This window comes from Protopterus annectens, chromosome 8.part0 (assembly GCF_019279795.1).
Source record: "Protopterus annectens isolate FY-2018-M chromosome 8.part0, PAN1.0, whole genome shotgun sequence".
Taxonomy (NCBI): domain Eukaryota; kingdom Metazoa; phylum Chordata; order Ceratodontiformes; family Protopteridae; genus Protopterus; species Protopterus annectens.
The window spans coordinates 512,449,207-512,474,406 of NC_056741.1; the positions used below are offsets into that span (position 1 = coordinate 512,449,207).

General features: G+C 38.4%; 2 protein-coding genes across 2 annotated transcripts in view; both read left to right on the forward strand.

Moving 5' to 3' along the window:
* Positions 1-21,896, forward strand: part of LOC122808310 (melatonin receptor type 1C-like) — a 154,562-nt gene extending 132,666 nt beyond the window's left edge. The window contains exon 4 of the mRNA XM_044079276.1: positions 21,876-21,896. Within this exon, the coding sequence (XP_043935211.1) occupies positions 21,876-21,896 (21 nt within the window). The remainder of the gene's footprint in view (positions 1-21,875) is intronic.
* A 120-nt stretch (positions 21,897-22,016) lies between these two features.
* Positions 22,017-25,200, forward strand: part of LOC122808311 (melatonin receptor type 1C-like) — a 95,748-nt gene continuing 92,564 nt past the window's right edge. The window contains exon 1 of the mRNA XM_044079277.1: positions 22,017-22,122. Within this exon, the coding sequence (XP_043935212.1) occupies positions 22,017-22,122 (106 nt within the window). The remainder of the gene's footprint in view (positions 22,123-25,200) is intronic.

Below are 25,200 nucleotides of genomic sequence, written 5' to 3' on the forward strand. Positions count from 1 at the left end.
ATCAGGAGTCTATTTATGACTGCCCATCCAGTCATCCAGGTTAATCTTGAAAAGAATAATGCAGCTATTCTACTTTATCTCTAAGGGAAGGCTGTAACATAAAATGTGGTGTTCTCTGCAAAAGATATCTATCCTTCAATAGGACCTATTTATGTTAAAGTGGTAGTTAAGCTCTCTTAGGTGGCCATTTAGGCTATTATTAGTTTTGTGGATGTGTGGAAGATTACATAGGACTGTATTGTTTAGGCTCTATAGGCAAGGCAGAGCTCTCCTCTGAATATCCATTAGGAAACAAAAAATTGTGAGAGTGTGTTAATGAACTTAGGATCACTGCATAAGTGGTTTCAGGGAACATAAGATGTATAACCTCCCAAATTGAGCAGGACCATACATAATAACCCTAGTTTATATTTGTTTCTACTAATCTAGTCATCAAATCTAGGCTTAAAGGTAGCAAAAGCAGTACACCAAAGGGACAAATGTAAATCTATTCTTGGCTTGATAAGGGAGGAAGATAGGAGAACAGTGACTTCCTTGGTTGTTCATAGCTTCATAGGATGATACTAGGCTATTGGCCCGGAGGCCCTTATAAACCTAGCTTGTAGAAGAGATGCCCCTGCTGATTTGTCTAGCTATATAAAATGATATCCTAACAATAGTGGTCATATGGTGGTCAAAGGATTGCTCAATGAAAGTGCCTGTGTCCCAAATAACAGAGTCAATTTTTAGTGGAGTGTTGCCTATATGACGAGTAGTGCCTAGGTTTGTTATAGGATGCAATACTGATTTTTTTGGCATTCAGTTTGAGGCTGTGGTCCAAGCACCACTTGACAGCTTGAGGTAGATCCTCCTGGAGAATACATAGGTTATGTGTGGCATTTATGAAAACTCCAAGTTTACAGTCTTTGACAAACTTTGCCAACCACATGCCTTTGGTGTCTTCTTTAATGTTAGAAAAGTGCATACCAAAGAAGACAGATCCTGGGACTTACCCTAATGGACTCTACCAGTAGCTACTATTTTAGTTGAGAGTGTACCTGCAGCAGATTGGGTTCTCTTGCTGAGTCAGTTTGCATAGAATATATACATCTATACAAACCACTATCAAAACATTTATCCAACAAACACAATCTAGTTATGGCAAGTAGCACATCTAAAAAAATGGATAGAATTTTCAGTCACACTTTATTGCTGGGACCATTTTACATTGCACTTACCAGGCAGTAGTCCTGTGTATTCATAATATAATTTTACAGTTTTGCCATTTAAAGAAACATATCTTTCCTTTGCCATGACCAGGGAAATTGAGTAAAAGCTCCTAGGAAAAGTTAAGTTTGAGACCAAGTAATTTGTACAACTGAAAAAGCAGCAATACCTTTTTAGCATGGAATTAATATGTGCTTCATCTCAAATGTGTGGAAGGAGGTGAAGTGGGAGCTGAGCCACATTGTAACCTGGCCTTGGTTTGCAATCTATCCAATCACTGTTGGAATTATCTGTGCTGGAAACAATGATAGCATTTGAAGGACATTCAGATCCGCATGCAGAATGTAGGTACTAGGGAAGCACTTACTATAGATCAAGCTGAATAGCAGAATTAAAGACAGTAGGAATAATAGCTATATAGAAGTAATACAAAACATTGAAGAGCTGCATATACAGGGTAGGCATTTGTTAAAAATAACTGTAAAAGGTGTGCAGTGTCTGGCAATTAGAGCAGAGGATTAAGTCTCTGAATTATTTACAAGTTGCTTCCTGTAGTCAAGGGTGAAGGTTTGATTCCTTCCGCTTTCTTTTATCTGCTGTGAAACTTTGTGCAAGTACTCCCAGGTCTTACCTGAAAACCGACATCTGTGCCCAGTGTACTTAATGAATTAACAATTATAGGAATAAATAATTGTAATTCATATATGAGCACTGGCTGTTTGATCCAAGTAGCTGTGTCAGGACAACATACATTAGCCACAGGGCATAACATGTATTACCGAATCAAGACTGTCTATAGCTATAGCTATTATGACAGACATGTGGCAACATAATCTGCATCATACAAAGTTGACAAAAGTTAGACTTGTATGTGACAGTGTTTGTATAATAAAGGCAAGCATAAACTATATAAAAAGCATATTCTTTATCATATCATATTGATCTCATTTACTGAATAATGTTTTGAATGTCTAAGTACATTGTCTTTAGATATGCTGCATGTATTGTGTCTGCTCTAGTTTAATTTTTTTTTACAAACTAACAACAGCAAATAAAATGCTTGAAGGTCACATATCCCTTTGATGAATTGGACTGCTAAGGTTTGCCTGTGACTATTATAAAGTAATAAATGCGTATACTAAAGATTAAGAAAGCTTATATTATGTGTTCCTACATTATTTTTTTTATTCTTTTATACCGTTCTATAATTCTAAATCAAACTGTGCTCGTACGTTGCATTCAACTCCTACAGCAGCCTCATGAACAGCTGCCACCAGCCATACAGCTTACTAGGAAAGCAGTCAGCAAAAGTAGATTCCCAGGCCTGTCTTCTATATTACAAGCACATATCACATGCACACTTAGGGAGAATTTAGATTGCCTGTCCACTTACAGCATGTTTTAGGAGGTGATAGCAAGCTGGAGCATGGATAGAAAACCCATATGAACACAGGCAGGACATACAGACTCTGCATGCAAAGCATGCCAGCTAACAATTGAGCTGCAGAAACTCTTGGCATCAGGTGACAGTGTTGGTCACTGTCCAAACACGTTTATTTAAAAATTTCTCTGGACATAACAGTAAACAGCAATTTTTAGCACCTGCACAGTAAACTTCACAAGCACTAAAGATTCTTATTCTGTTGTTTTGCAGCAAGATGGTTGTCCACAATCTTCCTGAACAGTTTGAATATGATGTTTTTAGTCCACTGTTTACATTAAAATCAAGGAAATTCTCTCCATGGTGCTTTGTTCCTGCTCATGTAGGACAGATTTCAGTTACTCGATGTTCTTAGTAACAGACAATACCTCATCCTGTCCTATATCCTGAATATGTTACCACAAAAATTGGAGTTTGACTTGCTATGCAATAGTTCATTTGAGGTAACAGTACAAAATTAAAATTGATAAAAGCAATTCCAGTGACATGTATGTTTGTAGCATACTGATTTCTTAGATTTGACATCTTATGCATTGTGCCTCGTAAGCTCTACAACTGCACTTCATTCACCAGTCTGGCCACTGTCATGGTTATGTAAGGCCTTGACTAACATGAGCAAATCCGTGTTGTTGCCATGCCCCAAGTCAGCACCCTGGATGTTTCCATACTACATGTAATTTGAAATCAGGCTTTCTGCCACACATCTGGGCATTTTATGGGATAACAACAATGCAGCCAATGCTCATGCTGACAAAGCACATAGTCTCATAAGTGGTTCCTTCTGCAATTTCACTTTGCAAGCCTGACGTATTGAACAGTAGGGACTGTTGAAACATCAAGCACACAGTCACAGATGAACATGGGTACACATAAACACATGCTCATGTACATACACACATACACACAAACACACACACAGGCACACACACACACAAACACATATGCATGCACTTGCATAGCTTATTGGCCTCCAGCAGGTGACCGTAGTAACAAAGTTCCAAGGCACACAGTTGTTTTGAAGTATTTCATTGGCTGCAGACAATTATTGATTCCCAGAACCATGTGCCATCCCTAACAGGTCACACGTAGGCAAGTAAATGTAATTTGCAGTCACTGCGGTCATTGTGATATCTAACTACAGAGTGTAATTGTGCATTTACCTTCAGTATTATGTCTAGCAACCATGATGAAGACATGAATGTGCAGTTATAGATTTATGGGTTTCATATCCCTCTACAACTGCCCAGAACCAGTGTCATTACAGTATGAAACATTACCAACTGTGGCAATGTTCTTGTAAGTGAACATTCAAAATAATCTATTTCTTAAAGTTTATATTGAGCCGTGTGAATGAGGCATTTGGGATAACGTAAACTGCTACTTTAATCATGAATCTTGTACATTAGTAATCATTTGTAATGACTGACCTGCAAATCATCATTAAAGCAAATGTAGACCATAAATTCCAAACAAAAGGAGTCTAGGAGCAGAATATATTATCCTGGCCTCTCTTCTCCTACAGGTGAAAGATTGGCATGTGACCCTAAAATGGAGGACCAGATTAACAGAGTAGGAAGTAGACAGGTTTCCATCAGGCCTCATATGGTGTGGTACTGTGAACAGATAGGGAGGGCCAGGTCTTGACAGAATGTAACCTGTGGAACAGATTATGCAGGTCTCTCTTGAATTAGCTTAGTTCTCTAATGGACATTTCAGAGGTAGAGCCAAGTATTCTGTTGGGATCCAGGACAAATACTATGATCCCCACACCTGAAAGTGGGTGAGGATTATGGAAAGTAATTCCAGAACTTCATCAAAATTGATTATGTGCTCTTTGTGGCAAACTAAGTGAGTGATATGAATCTGTTTCACTGGTTATAGGTCAGTATTAGGATAGTTGTCAGTCATCAGCACAAGCGGAACTTTGTCATGCCTCTGACATAGCTGCATGATGTGCTGTGACAAGTGTCATATGGTAATTGATGCAGGTATAAGAGGTCACCAATGGTTTCCTTGACTGGGGGGGGGGGGATGTGGATGTCCATTGTGATTACTTTATGATCTGATATTACCAGCGAGGCGTTTATCTCTGTTGTGGAACACTGGTACCCCATGTTGGTAATGATCAGGTCCAGTATGTTGTCACCTCTAGTGGGCATGGTGACCAGCTGTTCCAAGGCATTTGAGTTTTTAAACTGTAGGAACCATTGGGCAAAGGACGTTGTACATGAGTAATTCTCCCACTCAATGTTTGGGTAGTTGTAATTTCCTCATATAATGGTGTTTGGTAAGACCTTTATATTTTCCACTGTTTTCAGGAATACTGAGTAAGGTTTCTGAGACAAGGTAGGTGATCTGTAGCAGGCTACAACCTGATAAGCAGTTTTGCCCAATGTTAGTTGCACTTGCATGGTCTCCAAGGCCTGACACTGTGGCACTAACCTGAAAGTGTGGGTATCCATAAGGTAAATGGATGCACCCCTTCCTTTTGCATTTCACTCTGGGTTTTGTGGCCAAAGATCAGAGGGATTGTGAGTGTTTTACGTGGAGCATGTCCAACAGCTCTGTGTTTGACATAGCTTTGTATGTTAGGCAGAGATCACCTCTGAGTAGGCGATATGCGATAGAGTACAGCTGGAGCATTTTGAGTTGGTCTGTGTATGGCATGTGTTTCAGGCTGCTAATACTCTTTGTCAGGTATTTCTGCAGGCTTTCCAGTTGTTGTAGATGTCTTGTGAGGTACATAGCAAAAGGGATATTGTACTCTATTATGGATCTAGTGAGTGATGAGTAGAGGGGAATAATGTTCTCTTCTATTCTGCATGAGACACCTTTTGTGATGAAGTGTGCCACATAGAAGGATTTTCTGACTACTGTGGGGATGCGATTATCACAGGTGTGTCCACTGTCCACCTGTGACCCAAGGTCTCTTATCACACTTTCAGTGTTAAGTATACTACCGCCTATGTTGTAGTTCATGGCTACAGAGTTTTTACCATAGGGGATGACAACACATGTTTTGGCATTGAGCTTGAGGCCATGGCTTTGACACCAGGCATCTGTCTCAGTGAAGCCCTTTTGTAGGATGTCCACATCTTTAGTATTTAAAATTATGGCTCCTAGTTTGCAGTCATCCAGAAACTTCATTAGCCACAGACCTTCCATGTTAAAGTTTACTTCAGGGAAGTAGATACTAAACAGGACAGGACCCAGGACTGAACCCTGTGGTACTGCACTCGTCACTGGTCCAAAGTCATACTTGGAGTCTGCTACTTTCACAGTGTGTGTTCTGTCAGTGAGCCAGTTGGCAAACCATCTTGTGACGTAGCAATTTATACCTAGTTTAGGGGGTTTATCTATCATTCCAGAGTGGGGGATGGTGTTGAAAGCCATGGCAAAATCTACATAGGCTGTGCGAACCACCTTACCCTTGTCTACATTTCTGGTGACTGCTTCAATAACGTCTATCAGGTTTAGGAGACATTACCTGCATTGTACAAACCCAAAATGGTTGTGGTCCAGAGTTTGGAGATTACCAATGTCTTTTTTATAAGTTGTATGATGATACATTCCATGGCCTTGCAGAGCAGGCTCATCAGGTTTCTGGGGCGCTAGTTCCAGGGGTCCGTGGTGTCTCCACCCTTGTGTAGTGGGATAACCATCACTGTGCACCATTCAGCAGGCACAAAGCCTGAGGTGAGGCTTGACTGAACATGGTACATCGGTGTGGTGCCTGTTTGTTCTGTAGCTTATGTAGAACACAGCCTGGGAAGTTATCTGGTCCCATGGATGCTGTGTTCCTGGCTTTGGAGAGTGTTTTTTACCTGTGCAGCTGTGATGACAGCAACTTTGCAGTCTTCCGTTATAGAGATGTGCTCTTTCATGGGTGAGAGGGGGATACAGTTAGCACTGATCCTATCTGCCAGGATGTTGGCAATATCAGTTGGGTCTGTGTATTTAGTGCCATTGAGCTGTAACTCAGAGCAGATCTGAGTGCTGCCATGACATGGACCTGTCAGTTGGGCAGAGATCTCCTGAGTAGACAGTATGCAACAGAGTACAGATTGAGTTAAATTCTGTCTTGTTGCATGGGGCAACTGTTTGAGTCCAGTAATCCTCTTGTTGAGGTACTTCAGTGGTCTTTCCAGCTGTTGAAGGTGTCTAGTCAGATTCATCGCAAGTGTGTTGTGGTACTCTCTGATGGGTCTGATGACTGATGAGTAGAGGGAACCTCCTGTGACCTACATGCAAAGACCTTGGCAGTTTGTGGGAACACATAGCATGATTTTCTGACCATTTTGTGAATGTGTTTCTGGAAGTAGATATGACTATCCACATGTATAAATAGATTTCTTATTATCACTTCCATATTTAGGGTGTTGGCAACTATGTTATATTTGTATGACTATAGCTCGAGGCCATAAGTTTGACACCACATCTGTCTGACTTGAGACCCTTTTTAAGGATGTCTCTGTTGTTCCAAACATCGATTATGACAACTTTTTTGCAGTCATCCACAAACTTTGCTAAACATAGCCCTTGTGTGTTTGACTGTATTTCTGAAAAGTATACACCAGACAGGAGGGGTCCCAGGACTGAACCATGGGGGAACAGCAGTTGTTACCAGCTTGAACAGGAGACCACAATTCTTACCTTGTGTGATCTATCTGTGCCCCAGTTGGCAATCCATCAGATGACATACATATTTATGCACAGGTTGTTGGTTTTGTGGATACGACATGTGTCTGGGATGTTGGAGGAGGGCTTTTCAAGGTCTATGTGGGACATGTGTAGCTCATTTCATTGATGTATGTCCTGGGTGACAGCCTTGACAACAGTCTAGCAGGTTTGGGAACCATGATCTGCCCCTGACCAAACCAAAATTGGTAGGGTTGGGTGTTTGTCGGCTCCCAATAGCTCTGTTTATGAGTTCCATCATGATGGACTCCATGGCCTTGCAGATCAGGCTTAATAGGCTTATAAGAAAATAGTTCCCATAGTCTATTGTGCACCAACACTCGTGGAGTGTACCAAACATTGCTGTAATGCATTCAATAGTTCCATATCCTGTACAGAGGGTGAGTCGCAACAGACTGCTCAGGTGCAGGGTCTGTTTGTTTTGGAGTTCACATATGACACAGCTGCAGAAACCATGACATCTCATAGACGCCGTGTTTTTAGGTTTGGAAAGTGCTGTTTAACCATTGTATATGTGATTTCTGGGTTTTCACAATCTCCAGATATGATTAATGGGCCCTTTTGTCAGTGAGAGGGGGGTAAACATGTATGAACCTGTCTGACAAGATGTTGGCAATGTCAGTCATGTACATGTATTCATTTACAGTTTGCACTGACTCAGAACATATATGAGTTTACACTGATATTTATGACATAGCGAAAGAAAGCTTCATGGTACTCTATGGACTCTTTGACAATATTTTTGCCAGAACATGGATTGGATAATGTTAGGAGTGCTCATTGTTTATTGATGATACTGATTGGAGATTTATTGATCTTCCTTGAATTTTCACTTCTTTGAACAACTTAAGTACTTGTAGTACATAGTTTGATTATGACAGGAGTCCGATATATTATAAGGGTCTGTTTTCATATAACTGTGTGCACAAGGCAGGATTGGTGAATAGTGACAAGTTTCTGAGGTAAGAACTACAACTGCCAGATATGTGTGGCCCACTGCTGTACTCAGACATGGCCTAAGTGTGTGAGCATGCCCAGTATGACCTTTCAGTATGTTGTTGACTGACATTTGCTTCATTTATTTGTGTGTGAGCATGCCCAATATGACATTTCAGTATGTTGCTGATTGAGCTTTGCTAAATTTGTTTAAGTGTGTGGGCATGCCCAGTATGGACATATATACTATATGTGTGTGAAAAATCAAGTTGGTTTTTACTTTAGGGCTTACCTTTGTGTTGTACATCGACAGGAAGCACGCTGTGCCTGCAGGGCTTCCATGAGTCACTTTGCATAGACTTATCAACATTTCTACATACAGGGGGGGCAGCTATTATTTGTACATTTCTACCTGGGGGGCACACCTGATTGTTACTGTGGGTGTACATAGGATGAGGGGTTCATCTGACACTTATACACATTTGCTAGGCCTGCACTGCTATGTCAGGTACTCCATTTCAGTCTGTACTGTTGCCTATTGTACTGACTTGAGGCATACTACTGTACTACAGATCTTAGCTTCCAATTTCACGCATATTAGTTTGTGACTTCATCGCCTACCTAACCCACATCACACTGCCTGGCCTGTTGTTATCTGTCTGCATAGGCCTGGGGGGAAGTTCAGAGGGCATGATACAGCATTTGTTTGTGTTTGCATTAGTCTACAATTGTCCTGCTGTGTCTGTGCCAGTGAAATGCTGTCATGGCTTAGTGGTGCAGTACTGTGACTATAGTGCACAGTATCCTGAGTTTGAGCCCTGTCACTGCTTTTTATTTTCCTGCTGGGCAGACCTGACTGGTTAAGGAACAGTAAAGCAGGTATGAGTGTGTTTACTCGACTTTGCTCGACTTTGCCTGACTTTGCCCAACATTGCCCGACGTTGCACTAGTTTGCATGGTGTGCAGTTCCTTGCAATTGTGCTTAAATATGCTAAACAGTAGTAAAATGTGCTTAGCACTGCTTTATATTGCTTAAAATAGGGCAATCATGCCTCAGGTGGTACTGTAGAGCTGCCTATGCCGGATGCACATAGTACACTCCCTATACATGTTTGAAAACAGGTAGTGTCAAGTTAGGCATCCCTTTTATTGTATGTGCGAGTCAGTGAGAGGTGTCATTTCCATGGTTCCTACTGAGTCAGTGTATGTGCTATGCGTTGCCTCTTTGCCAAGGCCAAGGCATACTGGGCACACCTCCTTCTGCCTACTGGGGTAGGCTCAGGTTGTTCCTCCTCTGAGTCATGCTGTGCCTGTGCAGGCCTTGGCAATGGTGGGGGGGGGGGGCTGTTTGGCCCTGCCCCATGCTGTTCCTGCTGCAGCTGTTTTCGCAGGATCATATTTTGTAGCATGGCACATATCATGACAATTTGGGTACATGTAGTTGATGAGTACTGCAAGGCTCCACCAGATGTGTCCAGGCACCGGAACCGTGACTTGAGCATCCCAAACACACGCTCGATTATGTTTCTTGTTTGTGCGTGTGTCTCATTATGGAGTTCTTGTTCAGGTGTGTGTGCATTTCTGATGAGTAAACTGTGATCAAAGATGCTTTATAATCCTTGTAGTACCAGAAAAACAGAAAACCAGACCGGTTTCACCTGGCAACAACACACAGCCTTCTTCAGTGTGAAACAAAACAGTCAGATGCTACAATTTAAATACATACATCTGTCATACTATTGGTTCATCTTCAGAATAGCTCATAAGACCAGGTGGAAACAATCCACCTAGTTTTACAATCCATTTCTTTTCTTTAGTGTCTAAAATTCAATGCCATCCAGTTTTATTAGATTTATTACCCTTGATCATATCAATAACAGTGAAAGTAAATTTAGCAGTTTTGTGTATCTGACTGTGTTTGTACAGAGCATTATTAACTTTTTTGTTTTTAATATTACTTATGTGTTCAGAAATTCTTAGCCTGAGAGGGCAAGACATCTGACCAATGTAAAAGGACCCACAACTGCATGTAGCCAAATAAACTAACCAATCACTGCTGCAGTTGGCAAAAAATTGTATATCATACATCCTGGAACAATTCCTGCTTGTGAATTGCTTGCATTTCATAATTTTGTCACAATTGATGTAATGGCCACATGGAAAGCAGCCAACAAGTGGTTCCCCGGTCAAGGTTGTTTGTAGTGAATAGGTATACCCTGTGTCATATGTATGTTTATAGTGGTTAAAACATGATGCCAAATTTTTACCTTTACGAAATGAAAATAGGCATCTGTCCGGTATTAGGTTGGCTAATTCTGGATCACATTGTAAAATATTCCAATGTCTGTTGATGCTGTTGATTAATAGGTCTAAGTTCCTGGCATAGGTTGTTACAAACCTGATGGGCTGTGCTTCATCATGGCTCCGTGATTTATAGGATAACAAATCCTGCCTTGGTAATGTATTAGCCCAATTGCTGGCTTGCAGAACATGTCCCATGTGGTATCCCCTTGCTCTGAACCTGTTTGTAAGGTCCCGTCTATGTTCTTGAAAAGTTTCTTCGTGGGAGCAAATGCGCCTCATATGTATGAATTTAGATTTCAGGATGTTCCTGGCAATATGGGGAGGATGAAAGCTTGATGCATGGCAGACCGTGTTGTATTCGGGGTACTTCCTAAAACCCTGTGTGCTTAGAGTGTGGTCAGGCTGTCTATTAATCAGAACATCAAAAAAAGTAATTGTACTTACAAGTTAGCTGTAAACTGTAGACCCCATTTGTTGTCATTCAAGTAGGAGATGAATTTGGTTAAATACTCAACATCGGCCCTACATACCATCCAGCAGTCATCCAAATAACGTCTCCAGATGTCGATTTCTTCCAGATATATGTTACGGCTGCTGTTGTGGCCATTGCATCAATTGTGACAAAATTATGAAATCCAAACAATTCACGAGCAGGAATTGTTCTAGGGTGTATGATATACAATTTTTTGCCAACTACAGCAGTGATTGGTTAGTTTGTTTGGTTACATGCAGTTGTGGGTCCTTTTACATTGGTCAGACGTCTCGCCCTCTCAGGCTAAGAATTTCTGAACATGTAAGTAATATTAAAAACAAAAAAGTTAATAATGCTCTGTACAAACACAGTCAGTTACACAAAACTGCAAAATTTACTTTCACTGTTATTGATATGGTCAAGGGTAATAAATCTAATAAAACTGGATGGCATTCAATTTTAGACACTAAAGAAAAGAAATGGATTGCAAAACTAGGTGGATTGTTTCCACCTGGTCTTAATGTGCAATTCTGAAGATGAACCAATAGTATGACAGATGTATGTATTTAAATTGTAGCATCTGACTGTTTTGTTTCACACTGAAGAAGGTTGTGTGTTGTTGCCAGCCGAAACCGGTCTGGTTATCTGTTTTTATGGTACTGCAAGGATTATAAAGCATCTTTGATCACAGTTTGCTGGCTGCGCTTGGTTTTTTGTATTTCACTTCAATTTTTGGTGCCGTGCGATTGCCCACGTGCAGGAGGTCTGTTTTGAGTGTTGCATTTCTGATGGGTGTCATCAGCCATGGCTCCAGTGCGTATCCAGCATCCCCCACTAGGGGCAAATCTCTGGTACAGCTGCGTCAGATGTCAGATGTGGGAATCGTGATAGCTTCCAGGGCAGCCAGCACACACATTCATTATTATGCCCTGGGCATCGCACACGACCTGGCAGTTGATGGAGGGGAAGCCCTTGCGGTTGATGTAGACCCTACCCTGCTCACCGGCTAGTGCTTTGATGTGTATGTGCGTGCAGTCTATTTTACCCACTACCTCAGGGTATTCTGCTATTTTGTGGAAAAGACGCATATTGCTGGCCAATGCCTCATGGGAATAGGGGAAATATACATGTTCACTGACATGTGCTGACATGGCATTTAGGAACTGTTGCAGTACCCTGGATGCTGATGCCTGCAAACCCTCCCATCATATCACCAGTTGGTCTCTGGAAGGTACCTGCAGATAGTATTCGTAGGGCAACACATACCTTGGTATCCACTGGGATGGGTTCCCCTCTGTTGGTTCTGTGTGTGAGGCATGGCCGTAACAGCTCAACAATTTGCTGCAGGAGGACTCTGTCCACTCTATAGCGCTCCACTATCTCCAGCTCATGTAGCCCCTGGTAGGTTACCCTGGGTCTGTACACTCTTCTCCGTCTCCTCACTGTGGGTTGCTCAGCAGCATTCGCAATATCACCACCCTCAGCATCTTGCACATGTTGGCTTATGATAGCAATAGCAGCCCCTAACATTTTGTCTGACTTAAGTTTTTTAAGTTTTCACTCTTTGTATACTGCAGTGTTGCAGAGTTCTTGAGAAAAAACATGGGGGGATGGTGTTTGCAGAGTTTAAAGTGCTGGGCTGGGCTGGACTATTCTACTGCATGTGTTATTGGCTGATTGTGATAAATTTCACCTCGCAGCTCTGCTAGTTCTCCTTGGTTAACTTCCTACTACTTATTTTCCTTCCTTTTCCCTTTCTGTTTCCACAAGGGGCAGCGCCGCACAAACGCAAACACGCACACACAAGCGCACACACGTGCACACATGTGCACACAGGCTTACAGGAGCGCACACGTGTGCACATGGTATAAGCACATTTGCAAGAAATTTCAGATATATCCACGGCGTACACCTTCGATTTCTGGGTTTCAGCTAGGACAACTGTAGACACACCTCTTGCAATCCTGAGCAAATCAGGGCAAACACAAACCACTGTGCTCCAATAAGCTTACAGTCTTTCAGACATACCCCCTCATGATGTCACCTATCTTCTACTCTACTACTCCTCTACTCCTACACTTACATTCCAGGGACATGGCTCACATACTAGGGAAAATTGGGATTCACTATCCTTATCCTCATTTGCATAGGATTGCCTACTAATGCTTGGTTACATCTCTCAAACTGAGCTTCCCCCCTTAGCAATCACTACTCAGTAGGCATGTTGTCTTCAGCCTGCCATTCACCTGCATGGCAGAATAATCTTTTTATTAAACTTGCCTAGTTTTGGCTATTTTTAATTATTTTCTGTTTTTTAAAGCACCGCACATTTGCGAGGCGCTGCGCTATGCTTAAACATCGGAGATCGGGGAAAAAAATAAAAATAATTTTTTATTAATTTTCAACCTATAAAAATGACAATGGCCTTATATTTGGCCATTGGCATGTTTCCTCAACTGGATGCATCCTTTATTTGGAGCTGTCATAGCTCTGTTTAGCTATTTGCAGAACGGTACTTCGTTACCAATGGAATACATTTCTGCAAATAACACTACTCTTCCACGGAGAGGTTAGTGTTTCCTGGATTGCAAATTTACCTCATTTGCATAGCTTACAGCAGCAAATGAGGTAATTTGCATACCATAGCACTGTCCGTGCAAGAGTAGTTTTAGGAGCTCTCATGCACGCCCCTGCTGGCTATTGCTGAATCGCTCGGCAGACATATTGCCTATCTGACGTCTTACACTACTCTTAGACTCAGTGCAAGCCTTCGTGAATCTGGCCCATAATCTTTCAGTGGTTTACATATGAAATCACAGTTTTCTTGTACAAATGTACTATTCCTATATTAATATCTATGCTGTGTAAATGTCACATATATTACTGTTTGGTAACTGTGGAGCTGTTCTCCCCGAGCCTCCACTAAAAATGGACATGTATCCAGTCGGACTTTCCCAGTAAACAAATGTAAAATAAAAAAAAATAATAAATAAAGTTTGCCTGTTTCACTTCCTTATTTCAATGAAATTGCACGGTATTGTTATTACTGACAGCAGAAGAAGACAATTTGTATACTTAACTTGCCAGCATTCTGCAGTTGCTCGTAACTCCTTCCCTCACTTCTGTCTTATCCATCTCATAGATTTTTGAAGACCTGCATCAAGTCAGTTGACAAATCCCACCAGCAGCCCATCCTGCCTATCCATCACTCTCACCATTCGATGACATTTCTTCCAGTACAAGTTAAAGTTGTTCCCTCTGTATGTACTCAATGTTATCTTCACTTCATCTCTTCTCCTTAAATCTACCTATTTACAGTATTCTAGTAATACTTTGTAATGCTAAAATCATATCTTGCTATTTTCGGTGTGTTCTCCAAGATATAGAGCTCCAGCTTTATTTAAATGTATTTATTTTTTTATTAATTTGACATTTGTTAACTGGCTTGATCAAAACTGAGCCAGGAGCCCATTTTCAGAGAAGACCCGAGTAGAAAAGCTCCATAGTAATACAAACAAAAAGATTAGTACAAAGCCATTAAAAAATAAAGGGATGGTGACATAAGACAATACTAAGCAAATACATAAGACAGAGAAATCATTTACAAAGTATTCAATCATTGTGTGCAAAAGTGAAACATACAGATTGTGATAAATAAGCTAAAGTTCATATAAATCAATTAGGTATTTACATAGATCATGAATTACAAAAAAATAAAGTAAAATATAAATATATGCAAAAATTGTAGCTGCACTTGATAGTTTGGTATGAAATTTTTATTAAAGAGGAGTTAAAAGAAAGGGGGATTGTCCTAGTGAAAAGAAACAAGGAAAAAATGATTGTGGTTGCAGTCAGAAGGTGTGAGGGTTTAAGTAGGGTGTAGACAGGGGCAGAGCCATGTTTGGGTGTGGGGGGTTATGTAGGGTGTAGACAGGGGCAGAACCATGTGTGGGTGTGGCGGGTTAGATAGGGTGTAGACAGGGCCAGAGACATGTGTTTACTAAGGAGTGTTTTAGCTCTTTTTTGAATTGTTTTGGATGTGAGATATCGCTTATGTAAGTGGGGAGTTTGTTTAGGACTGGAACACTGAGTATTTATATAGGAGCTTGCCTATGTTTTTTGTTAGGCATATAAAAGGATGCAAGTGAGCAGAGAGGGGCAGACAGTAGGTTTGTAGAGTACTGAATGTTTTATTTGTAACTGTGACAGTAGGAGGTGGGGGAATTCTGGCCAATTTTGTTTTTTTTAGTGCATGGCAGTGGTCAGAGCTGAAGGGCAAGTTTGTGGCAAATCTAGTTAATTTTTTATAGGCTTGTTCAAGCTTGGGAAGTAGCAAAGATTGTATGTTTGTAAGAACAGGAGCTGCATAAAGTAAGCAGGATGGGAGGAAAGTTTGTGCCATAGAAGGTTTAGAGTTTGAGGCAAGGAATTTCTTATTTATGTAAAGTAATCACAGTTTTTGATGTTTTTTTATACTCTGTTGAATGTAAAGGTCAGATTTTAATTGATCATTGATTATGGTGCCATGCAGCTTAGTGTGAGGTTCTGCCTTAATGGTAGTGTTGTCAAGGGATGTGATGGTAAAGATGGATTTTTGATGGGAAAGTGTTTGAGGAAGGAAGCAAAGGAGTTTTTTTTTTTTTTATTTAAGATAAGGTGATTTTCTGAAAGCCTTCTTTCATTGGACCAGAAAGAGTTCTGAGTATATGTATGGAGGTGAGAGATGTTGTCTGAGAGGGAGATTAGTGTAGAGTCATCTGCATATTTTATAAGAGAAGAGTGGCTGCAGGCTGTATGGAGGTTGTTAGCAAAGATGTTGAATATGAGAGGCCCCAAGATAGAGCCTTGGGGGACTCCATATTTGATAGGAAAGAAAGCAGAACAGGAAGTCTGCCATCTCACAGATTGTAGCTTATTGGTGAAGTAACTGGAGAACAAGTTAAGAGTGGAAGAAGAGAGGTTGAGCTCAGATAGTTTAGTTAGTAGTTTGTAGTGAGATACTGTATCAAAAGCTTTGGAGAGATCAAGGAATAGACAGAATACATGTTGGTTGCTGTCTCTAGCCTTGGCTACAGTCTGAGTAAAAGATAGTAGGGTAGTGACTGTACTGTAGTTTGGCCTAACCCCATGTTGGGTAGGAGTTAATAGATTTTAGTGGAGTAGTAGTTTGAGAACCTGATTATGAATGCATTTCTCAAGGATTTTAAAGAGTGGGGAAGGAATAGCTAAGGGGCTAAAATTAGAGGGGTAAGTGGAATTTCCACCTTTATGCAGTGGCATTGTATAGAAAGATTTCCATAGGTCAGGGACTCTGGCTTCTTGAATGCATCCATTTATTAGTAAAGAGATAGGGTAGGCTATAATATTAGTGACAAAAGTGAGGTAGAGGGGAGGAAGGTTATCAGCAGAGGGAGAACAAGGCTTACGTTTGAGCAGAAATTATTTGATGTAGGCAGTGGGTATGGGTTTGAGTGAGAAGAGGGGTTCTGTTAGTTGGAGGATGAGAAGTAGTAGGGGGAATGGAGGTGTCCTCTCCTTGAGTAATTTTGTGGATGGAGTCCATAAAGTAATTGTTAAGAAGTGTGACAGTTTCTTAGGGGCTGTTATTTGGGTATGGATTAGGAGTAGTAAGACTTCCTGGATGAAGTATTTTAATGATGGTGTTCCAGAATTTTAGGTTGTTAATGTGTTGACAGGACTGAGCTGTGTTGTAGAATTGTTTCTTGTCTCTGTTTTTTTTTTTTTTGTTTAGGTTTCTAAGTTCTTTGTAATGTTCTAGAAGTGGCAATGATTTAGTTTTAAGCCAGAATTTCCATACATTATCTCTTTTATGCATAATACAGTGAGTAGGTGGCTTTAATCCTTACTTTCTTTACAGGTGCTAGAAAATTGAGGATATCTAGAACATCTGGCTGAATTTTTGCACTGCTTCATTGAGGGGAAGGTGATGGAGGTAGGACTAACTAATGGGTAATAACCTAGTGTTAAATGCTTCAGCATTAAAGCTTGAGAATGTTTGGCAGTCTCTGTAAAGATGTGATTTGGGTGGGTAGAGAAGGTGTCTTTGGATGTGGATGGGAAGGTCACTCAAGGTGTCAGGAAGGGTACAGGGGTTGTGGTAGAGGTTAGGTTCGGTTGTCAGGATCCAGTTTAGGATCGAGCTGGTATTAGATTTTTTTATTTATGTGTGTAAGGGATGCAATGAGTTGGCTGAAACAATGAATGCTGATGCTGTGGTTAGGGGAGTTGACATTTGTTTAATCCAGCCTATATTAACAACCCCAAGAATGATAGTTTCATAGGCTATATTGTTTGAGAACCATGACAGTATGTGCTCAAGGATGGGGATGTTATTGCTGGAAGGGATATAAAGGGAGGCTATGGCAATTTTTTGTGTGTGCTTTGGTGACAATTTAGAATTAATATTTCAGCAGTATTGACGTGGGGTATAGGAATGGGTAGGGGAAAAGGTTAAGTTGCTCAATGTAGAGGATGGCTACGATTACTCCCTTTTTTTATTTTGTTTTGACCGGTATATGTTATATCTAAGTGCTAAGATTTCATTGTTTGAAATGTGGTGTTTGAGCCAGGTTTCTGACAGGGTTAGGATGTGTTGGGTGGTCTGGGCAGTCCATGAGTGGAGTTTGGTGGTTTTATCGGTAAATCTCACTCAGTCATATCCCGCCATCCTATGCCTCTTGTAGTCTTTATTGTTTGTATATGCCTTTCCTAAAAATGCCTCCAAAATCAGACACAATATTCCAGATGTGGATCTGAACAGACCAAAGAATAGGGGCAAAACACCCTTTATAACTGTAGTGCATTCATTTTAGAGTAGCTAGGAACATCATCATGTAGGTGCCAGCACTGTTTAACTGTACATAAAGGTCTACTGCTGCTATTACTACTGCCATGTGATCTAGTTCCTCATTGTCCAATCTGACCTTCACCTTTAGCCTGTATCACAGGAACATAAATTTGCATATGCCAGTATTGAATGCTCGCTGTCATTTTCCTGCCCATCTAGGCAATTTTTATCAGATCCTTTTCTATGCTCCTCTTTCCATTGTAATAATTTTTCTTATCTTGACATCATCGGCAAACAGGATGGTCCCTTTTTTGATGCACATAGCTCTATCAGAAATGAGCACTTTCAGGAGAATTAGTTCCATGCACCTTGCATGATTGGGGACCTTTCATTAACAATCTCTCCAGTCTCTCTTTCTCCCATTTCTTTGCCCACTGTACCAATCCTTATCCACTCTACTCCCATGAATCTTTTGTAGAGGATTTTTATAAACATCAGTCTTTCAAATGAGATATTACAACAAAGCCCCATCTGCCTGAGTTGGTGATAGCTCAAGTGGATAGAAAAGATCCCACTGCACTTAACAAAAAAATAAGGGGACGTGCCCCAGTGCACTGACCAAATCACCCCTTGTCACTATAAATAGCACTTTGGTTCTCCCCTGAAAAGTGACCATTGTCCTGTCAGGACGATTCCAGTTAACAAAGTGCAAAAAAATTAAAAATAAATAAATACATTTTGCTGCAAAACAAATTGGACTATGCTTGCAAAGATTATTTTACCCAGCCGAGTTGCATGTAGTCACAGAATTATATCAGGTTATTGGCTCAAGATCATTTGGCTATATATCAAGTAAATTTGCACAGTGAAGTCTGAAATGGCACAGAAACTTCACTAGCCCATTCCTCAAAACTATCTCTTTTATCTTTTTTGGCAACCGAAGTAATGTTTGCAGGATTGTAGATACCAGGGAATTACTTATTTCTTACCTTATGAAGATACTACTGCAAATTTATCGGGTACTCTGTCATTTGTCCAATGGCCAGTAATTGTTTGAAAATCTCTGTCAGGGTTCCAACAATACCCATAACAGATTTTTTAAGACCTAAAACAGATAACAGATAATTAAAGATTATAGTCAGTGTCCAGATCTTACTTCCCGCATCCTTTCATATTCTACCCACCCTCATCTACAGGCTCACTTGTACAAGTATTTTTCATTATCTCTTCTGTTGTTCTCAAGCAAGCATTCTGAACTTTTGAAATTTGATGATCATATGGGAGGAAGCATTTTGATATTTACATTTGTTCTACTTTTTCTTTTATATCATTCTCCCATTTACCCACTTAACCCAACTAATTCAAATCTCTTTCTTTTCTGTCATGGTTTAATAAAGATGTTTTTTGTTTAAAAAAAAGGCAGGAGTTGAATAATTTATGTAATATTGCTTAGGTTATATGACATATAGTAATATATGTGAAGTGTAATGTTTGTTATGTTAATATAGTCTGATTACTTTTATATGAAGGTAAATTTGTCTATGTCACAAGTGATAATTCAATAAAGGTATTTGAAATAATACTGGGGCAGCTGTTGCTATTATTCTGCTGGTTTGAAACCTCTCCGCCTTTTTGACTAAAATATATTTGTTTAAATAACTTTGATTTATTAACTACATTAAGTGCAAGTAACACAACTTCTGCTATCTGCTATGCCTTATGCAACTGTGGTTCATACTTGAGTTAAAAACATGATAAATAATGGCTGATTGATTGTCTTTTAAAATAGCCCAACAAATACCAGGATGCAGCTCTGATGTTCAGTCTGTTTTAGCTACTTTTTGAATTTTTCACCATAATTGTTATGATTATAATTACATAGCTATCAGATCCAGGTGAGATGGAAGGAACAACAGCTGGAAATAAATAATTAACTGGTCAACTTGCCTTTCCTTACAACTCTTCCCAATTCTACTTGTTGTTAGGATAGTCACTGGCTCCCATGTTATCCTGTAGTGCATGAATTAATGATTGTCTGAGTGATGCAGTTGAGTGAGTGCATTTGTGTACTTATTTGTGTGTGTATGTGCCTCTGTGAAAAAAACTATGCATATGCATGGTGTGATTGTGTGTGTGTGTGTGAATGTGTTTGTGCTTGCCTGTGTGCGCGCATGCACGTGCGCATACGCGCGCGCGCGTGTGTGTGTGTGTGTGCGTGTGTGTGCGTGTGTGTGTGTGTGTGTGTCCATGTGTGCGTGTGTGCATGTGTGTGCACTAAAGAAGTATGCAGTTTAGGTCAAAAGGGTTTAAAGCTTAGGTCACTTTAAATGGTACATTATGCACAACAGTGTTGCACATTTACTGTTTTTAGGCATTTGAAACTAAGAAGTAAGACAGAAACAGCTTCCTGGCAGCTGCATTTATATTTGTTTTTCAGGCATTTTATTTTTATTTTTATTTTTTAACTTTGTGAAACTTGCCATGGGGTGGTTAGTGGCTTCATATTTAGAATTTATGGAGACAGCAGAATTATTTTTTTATTTCTTTTTACCATTTTGCTGTTGGTCACTTCAAAGTAAGTACTTACTGCTATGATGTTTACCTTTTCAGAAGCATGGCACAGTCACTTAGTGTGCACAACTGAAGAACAATCAAGACCTCTACTATAGGGTTTATGTTTTTCAGGGAATTACATACTTTTGCACGAGAATGATTTCCTTATTAATTCTTAACCAGTAGTGTTCTATTCTGACAAAATAATACTGAACCATTTTTCTGGCACTTTTAATTGTTGTCCTTCCAAAAATATTTTACAGGATTATGTTATTTAGAAATATAAACAATTTGTACTCTCTACATGGATGTCAAAACTCACCTCTTGAGGTAAATTTAATGGCATTCATATAAAAAAATCATACAAATTTAGTTTTTCCTCAGTGACTGATCATAATCCTATATCATTTCAATAAGTCAAAAACTTATTTTGAAAAGAGCCTTTATATACATTCTGATTAAATGTGGTAAAGGAAATACAAACATGTTCTGATTGTTAGATAATAATAAGCAATGAAAAGCAAGAAAAATAAATAATTCATGAAATGTTTAAAACCATGCTTAAATTTAAATGTTACAAGATAAATATAAGTAGAACATCAGGCTTGTGGTGATTTTAGCACAACAGCAAAAAAATTATATCTGTTAAAAATGACAGAATTTTTTCCCTAAGATTATTTCATGTACTGCTACATGTAAATAATCAGTTTGAATGGCTTTGGATTATATTTCCAAAATTAAGAACATTATAAAGAACTGAAAAAAAATGCAATCTATGTGATTAATGAGAGATGAATATAAAAAAAACTAATGACTGATACAAGTAAAACTATGCTGTTGGATGCTTTTTTTTACATCAGTGTCTTATCTTTTCATTTAGTTTCTTTTACAAATAAAATCTTAAACTGATTTATCAGTCACACCCAAAGGAAAACAATGAGAAGTAAGCACCCTATTAGTGCACTGAAATTTTAACAGACAGATTCTTACACAATCAGCTCCCATAGGTCTAATTTCCACTTTGACACAGAAATCACTTGGGACCTTATTTCTATTTATTTAAAAAGCTGCTTGATAATGACTACAGCTCATTCTTTTGCGCTCAGCTATTATGCATACTAGGAGAAAAAAGCTGCTTATATGAACTGAGCATGATACCGATGCTATTTTTCATATATAAGTAGTAAAATTATTTAAAAAAATAAAATAAAAAGTAATTTATGTTCTAATAAGAACATTAAATTGCAATGGATATATAGGAAAATATAGTGGAAACAGAACATTTCCTATTGCCTGTACATTTGTCTCAAAAACTGAGATTCATACATTTTATGATCTCAAATTTCAAACCAGCATTTTATTTTTGTATTTAGAACGAAAACATGCAGCTGATGTACATACATAGTACACATTGAGAATGTCACCTATTTAATTTATATCCTGCCTTATAACTTTAGTTGCAAGGCATGAAATCATAAAGGAAATAATTTTTCAAACACTGTAAGCAAATGTCTTGGCCTGATTTGAATTGTTGTTGCTACTGGCCCCATGATACCAACAACAATTACTCTTCAAGAAATTATTCTTGGACTGCAGCAATGGCAGTTCTAGCTTCAGTGATGATTTTCACTATTGTAATGGACCTATTTGGAAACATTTTAGTTATTTTATCCATCATAAGAAACAAAAAGCTCAGAACTACTGGTGAGTATTATCTGAAAACTTGCTCATATTTTGGTTTAGTAAATTATTTGTAAAATTAAGATCACAATTATTATCAAAATGATACAAGAATGAGCAGTTGTTATATGCTTACTTGTTCTAGTTGTAAGAACTCATTCACCCTAAATCTTATTTAGTAGATCTTAATTTTGAATTGTCCAAGGTAGCATTTTCTAGAAACTTGTTTGCACATTTCCTTAAGTTGCTTTACACTTTTAATAAGTGTTCAGAAGTCTACTTTATTTCTTAATTTTATAAATAGAAGATATATAAATTACTGGTCCAATGAAGCTCTTGGAAAGCTTTCTAAATATGTAAGGGTTTGATAATCCTAATTAATTTGCATGGAATACTTAATCTACAAATGCAGTCTTGATATGAGTTTCCTGTCATTAGGTTATTTCACTCATAGTTTAAATGTATTAACTGCCTATTTTGGGCAAAAGTAGCAAATGTTTTCTGTGTTGGCAGATGCTATGGATACCGTTCTTTTCTGTACATATTCAAGGTATTGTATATAGTTATAGTCACAATTTTCTTATTCCAGAGAATGACTGTGTTTGAGTATAATGTCATTTAGGAGTAAGTCCTGCATTCATGCAATGCCATGACATTGTGATAATTGCAGACAAAAGATGTGTCAGCAGTGCAGCATATACAATTTATTTATAGCAAAGAAGAATATACAATTGTTCATTGAAATTGTGTAAATACATTTTCTGAAAATGTTAATGTTGCTTAAAATTAAAAAAAAATCTGAATAGTTATACATGGACTGTTCTTAATCTGAACAAAATATATTTTGTATTATCTATTTATCTATCTTTCTGTGTAGTTGCAATAAAGTAAAATAGTACAAAAAGAAAAAAGTATAAAAATACAATATTATAAGCGTTAATTCACAGTCAAAAATTCACATAAAAGGTTTCCATGTGGCAGTATTGCCAAAGATTAGAATAAAAGAATATCAATAAATAGTGAAAAAATATTCTAAGAATTTTTGACAAATTTTTCTCTCAGCTTCAGATATTAATTGAAATTGAGATGTTAAACCAACAGTTTCCAAGTTATAAAAAATAATATTACATTAAGACCTAAAATAGAAAATAATTATTAGAATTCTGTTGACCAGTCTGATGTTAAAGATGTGGGACATGATAGTAACTAAGAGTGTATATTAAAATTGTCAGATTAACAACAATAGTATTTAGTGAAAAGTTTTTACATAGAAATGTTTACACAGAATTTTTCTTACACCCCATAAGATTAATAAAATATTTAGTAGTACAGATGAATCTTGTTGTAGATATAATAAACTGCTAATGGCAGATTGTATCATATTTTATAAGTGTGAGAAGACTGTAAACTTTTCGGAAGCTATCCAATATTTTTCAGTACTTTGGTCTAATAAATTTATTTATTTATTTATTGATATTTGGTTACCAGGAAAGTTTGACTGGGTAGAGGCTCATTTTCAGTGAAGGCCTGGGGAGAAAAGCTCCAAATTATTACAAAACATTTTAAGAATAATACTTTTACAGTCCGCAAAAATAAAACAAAAGCATCAGAAATTTAAATGATTATTACAAATTAGACATAACATAAAAACATTGGTTAAATGTTTTTATATTATGTCTAAACAAATGTATTATTGCAGATTATTTTACAGTAGTAAATGCTCCAATTCCAAAATGTATTACTTCAGACATAAAATAGAAAAGATCTCCCAGCTATTCTGAATTGATTAATCTTACCACTGTTGTCTGTCAAAAATAAATAATTCTGCTGTAAGAAAACTAAACATAAATGAGAAAATTGGATATGTTAGTTTAAATAATTGTTAACTGAATAATACTTGAAGCATGTGCTGGATAGACATAGCTGATTGTGTGAGTGCATATGCTTACCATTAACAAATTGTAATTGTAAATTGTGCATATTTATATATTTGTTGTAATTTTAAAATAAAAAAAAGTTTGTTTAAAAAATAAAACAATATTTACCAACACATACTGTGCTGTCTGACAAGTTAAAGAAACTGTGCTAAAGTGACTAAGCATGAATGATAGGAGTAAGTAGAGCTAGGTTATTACCATGACACTTTTGCATTTGACTGTAAAAATTGTCTTTGTTCCAAGTTGGGCTTAAGGAAAGTTTCAGTATAACAGAAAATTATACATCATACATGCACAAGGTTTGCACATAGAAGAACTGTCAAGCATGAGAAGTGAAAAAGTTATCAACAGATATGGTCCTGACCCAGAGATTATACTGAAGTTAGAAGTGTATACGCATGCATAGTTAGAAGTACAAGAAAAAGCAAGTTCACTGATCTAAAGCAAACAAATTGGCCTGACGTACAAGGTAATATTTAAGCTGCTTAGAGTAAGATGTACGGTTGAGTACATTTAAGGAGTGGTTAGAAGTGAGCTACAGATGGATTTCCCAAGGTAGATAAAAGCTTTATCAGCACTGATTATTGAAATGTATGGAATGGAATAACAAGGCTAAGAGCAGAAGTATCAGCTTATTAAAGAGGCTTACAGTATTTCCTAATACATTAGTCTAGGAAGCGAAAGTGCGTATACTAAGAAGTAGAGTGATTTGACTGGGGAATGGGAAACCATCCTCCTTGACTTATTGCATAAAGGGGGGGTACAGCTTTCCATCAGCAGCTACAAAAGAATGATCTTCTGTAAGTGGTTCATTTTTATTTATTTAACATTTATTTAATATAAAAGCCCAACTTGGAGCAAAGAAAATTTTTCAGCGGTGTCCTAGGCAGAAAAACTACAGATGTATGTCTTTGTAATGTGAGAGGAAAACAGATCACCTGGGGAAAACCCACACAGATGCAGGGAGGACATGCAGACTCCACATAGAAGGCACCCCATCTAAGAATCCAACCAGAGAACCTCTTGCTATGATGTGACAATGCTATGACTGCACCACTGGGCTGTCCACTTTTTAGTTATTAGTTTAGGAATTGGGTTGCATGTGTAAATTAATACTGTGATTTTTTATTCAGGTTATGAATATGAGTAGTGAAGGTAATTTTAC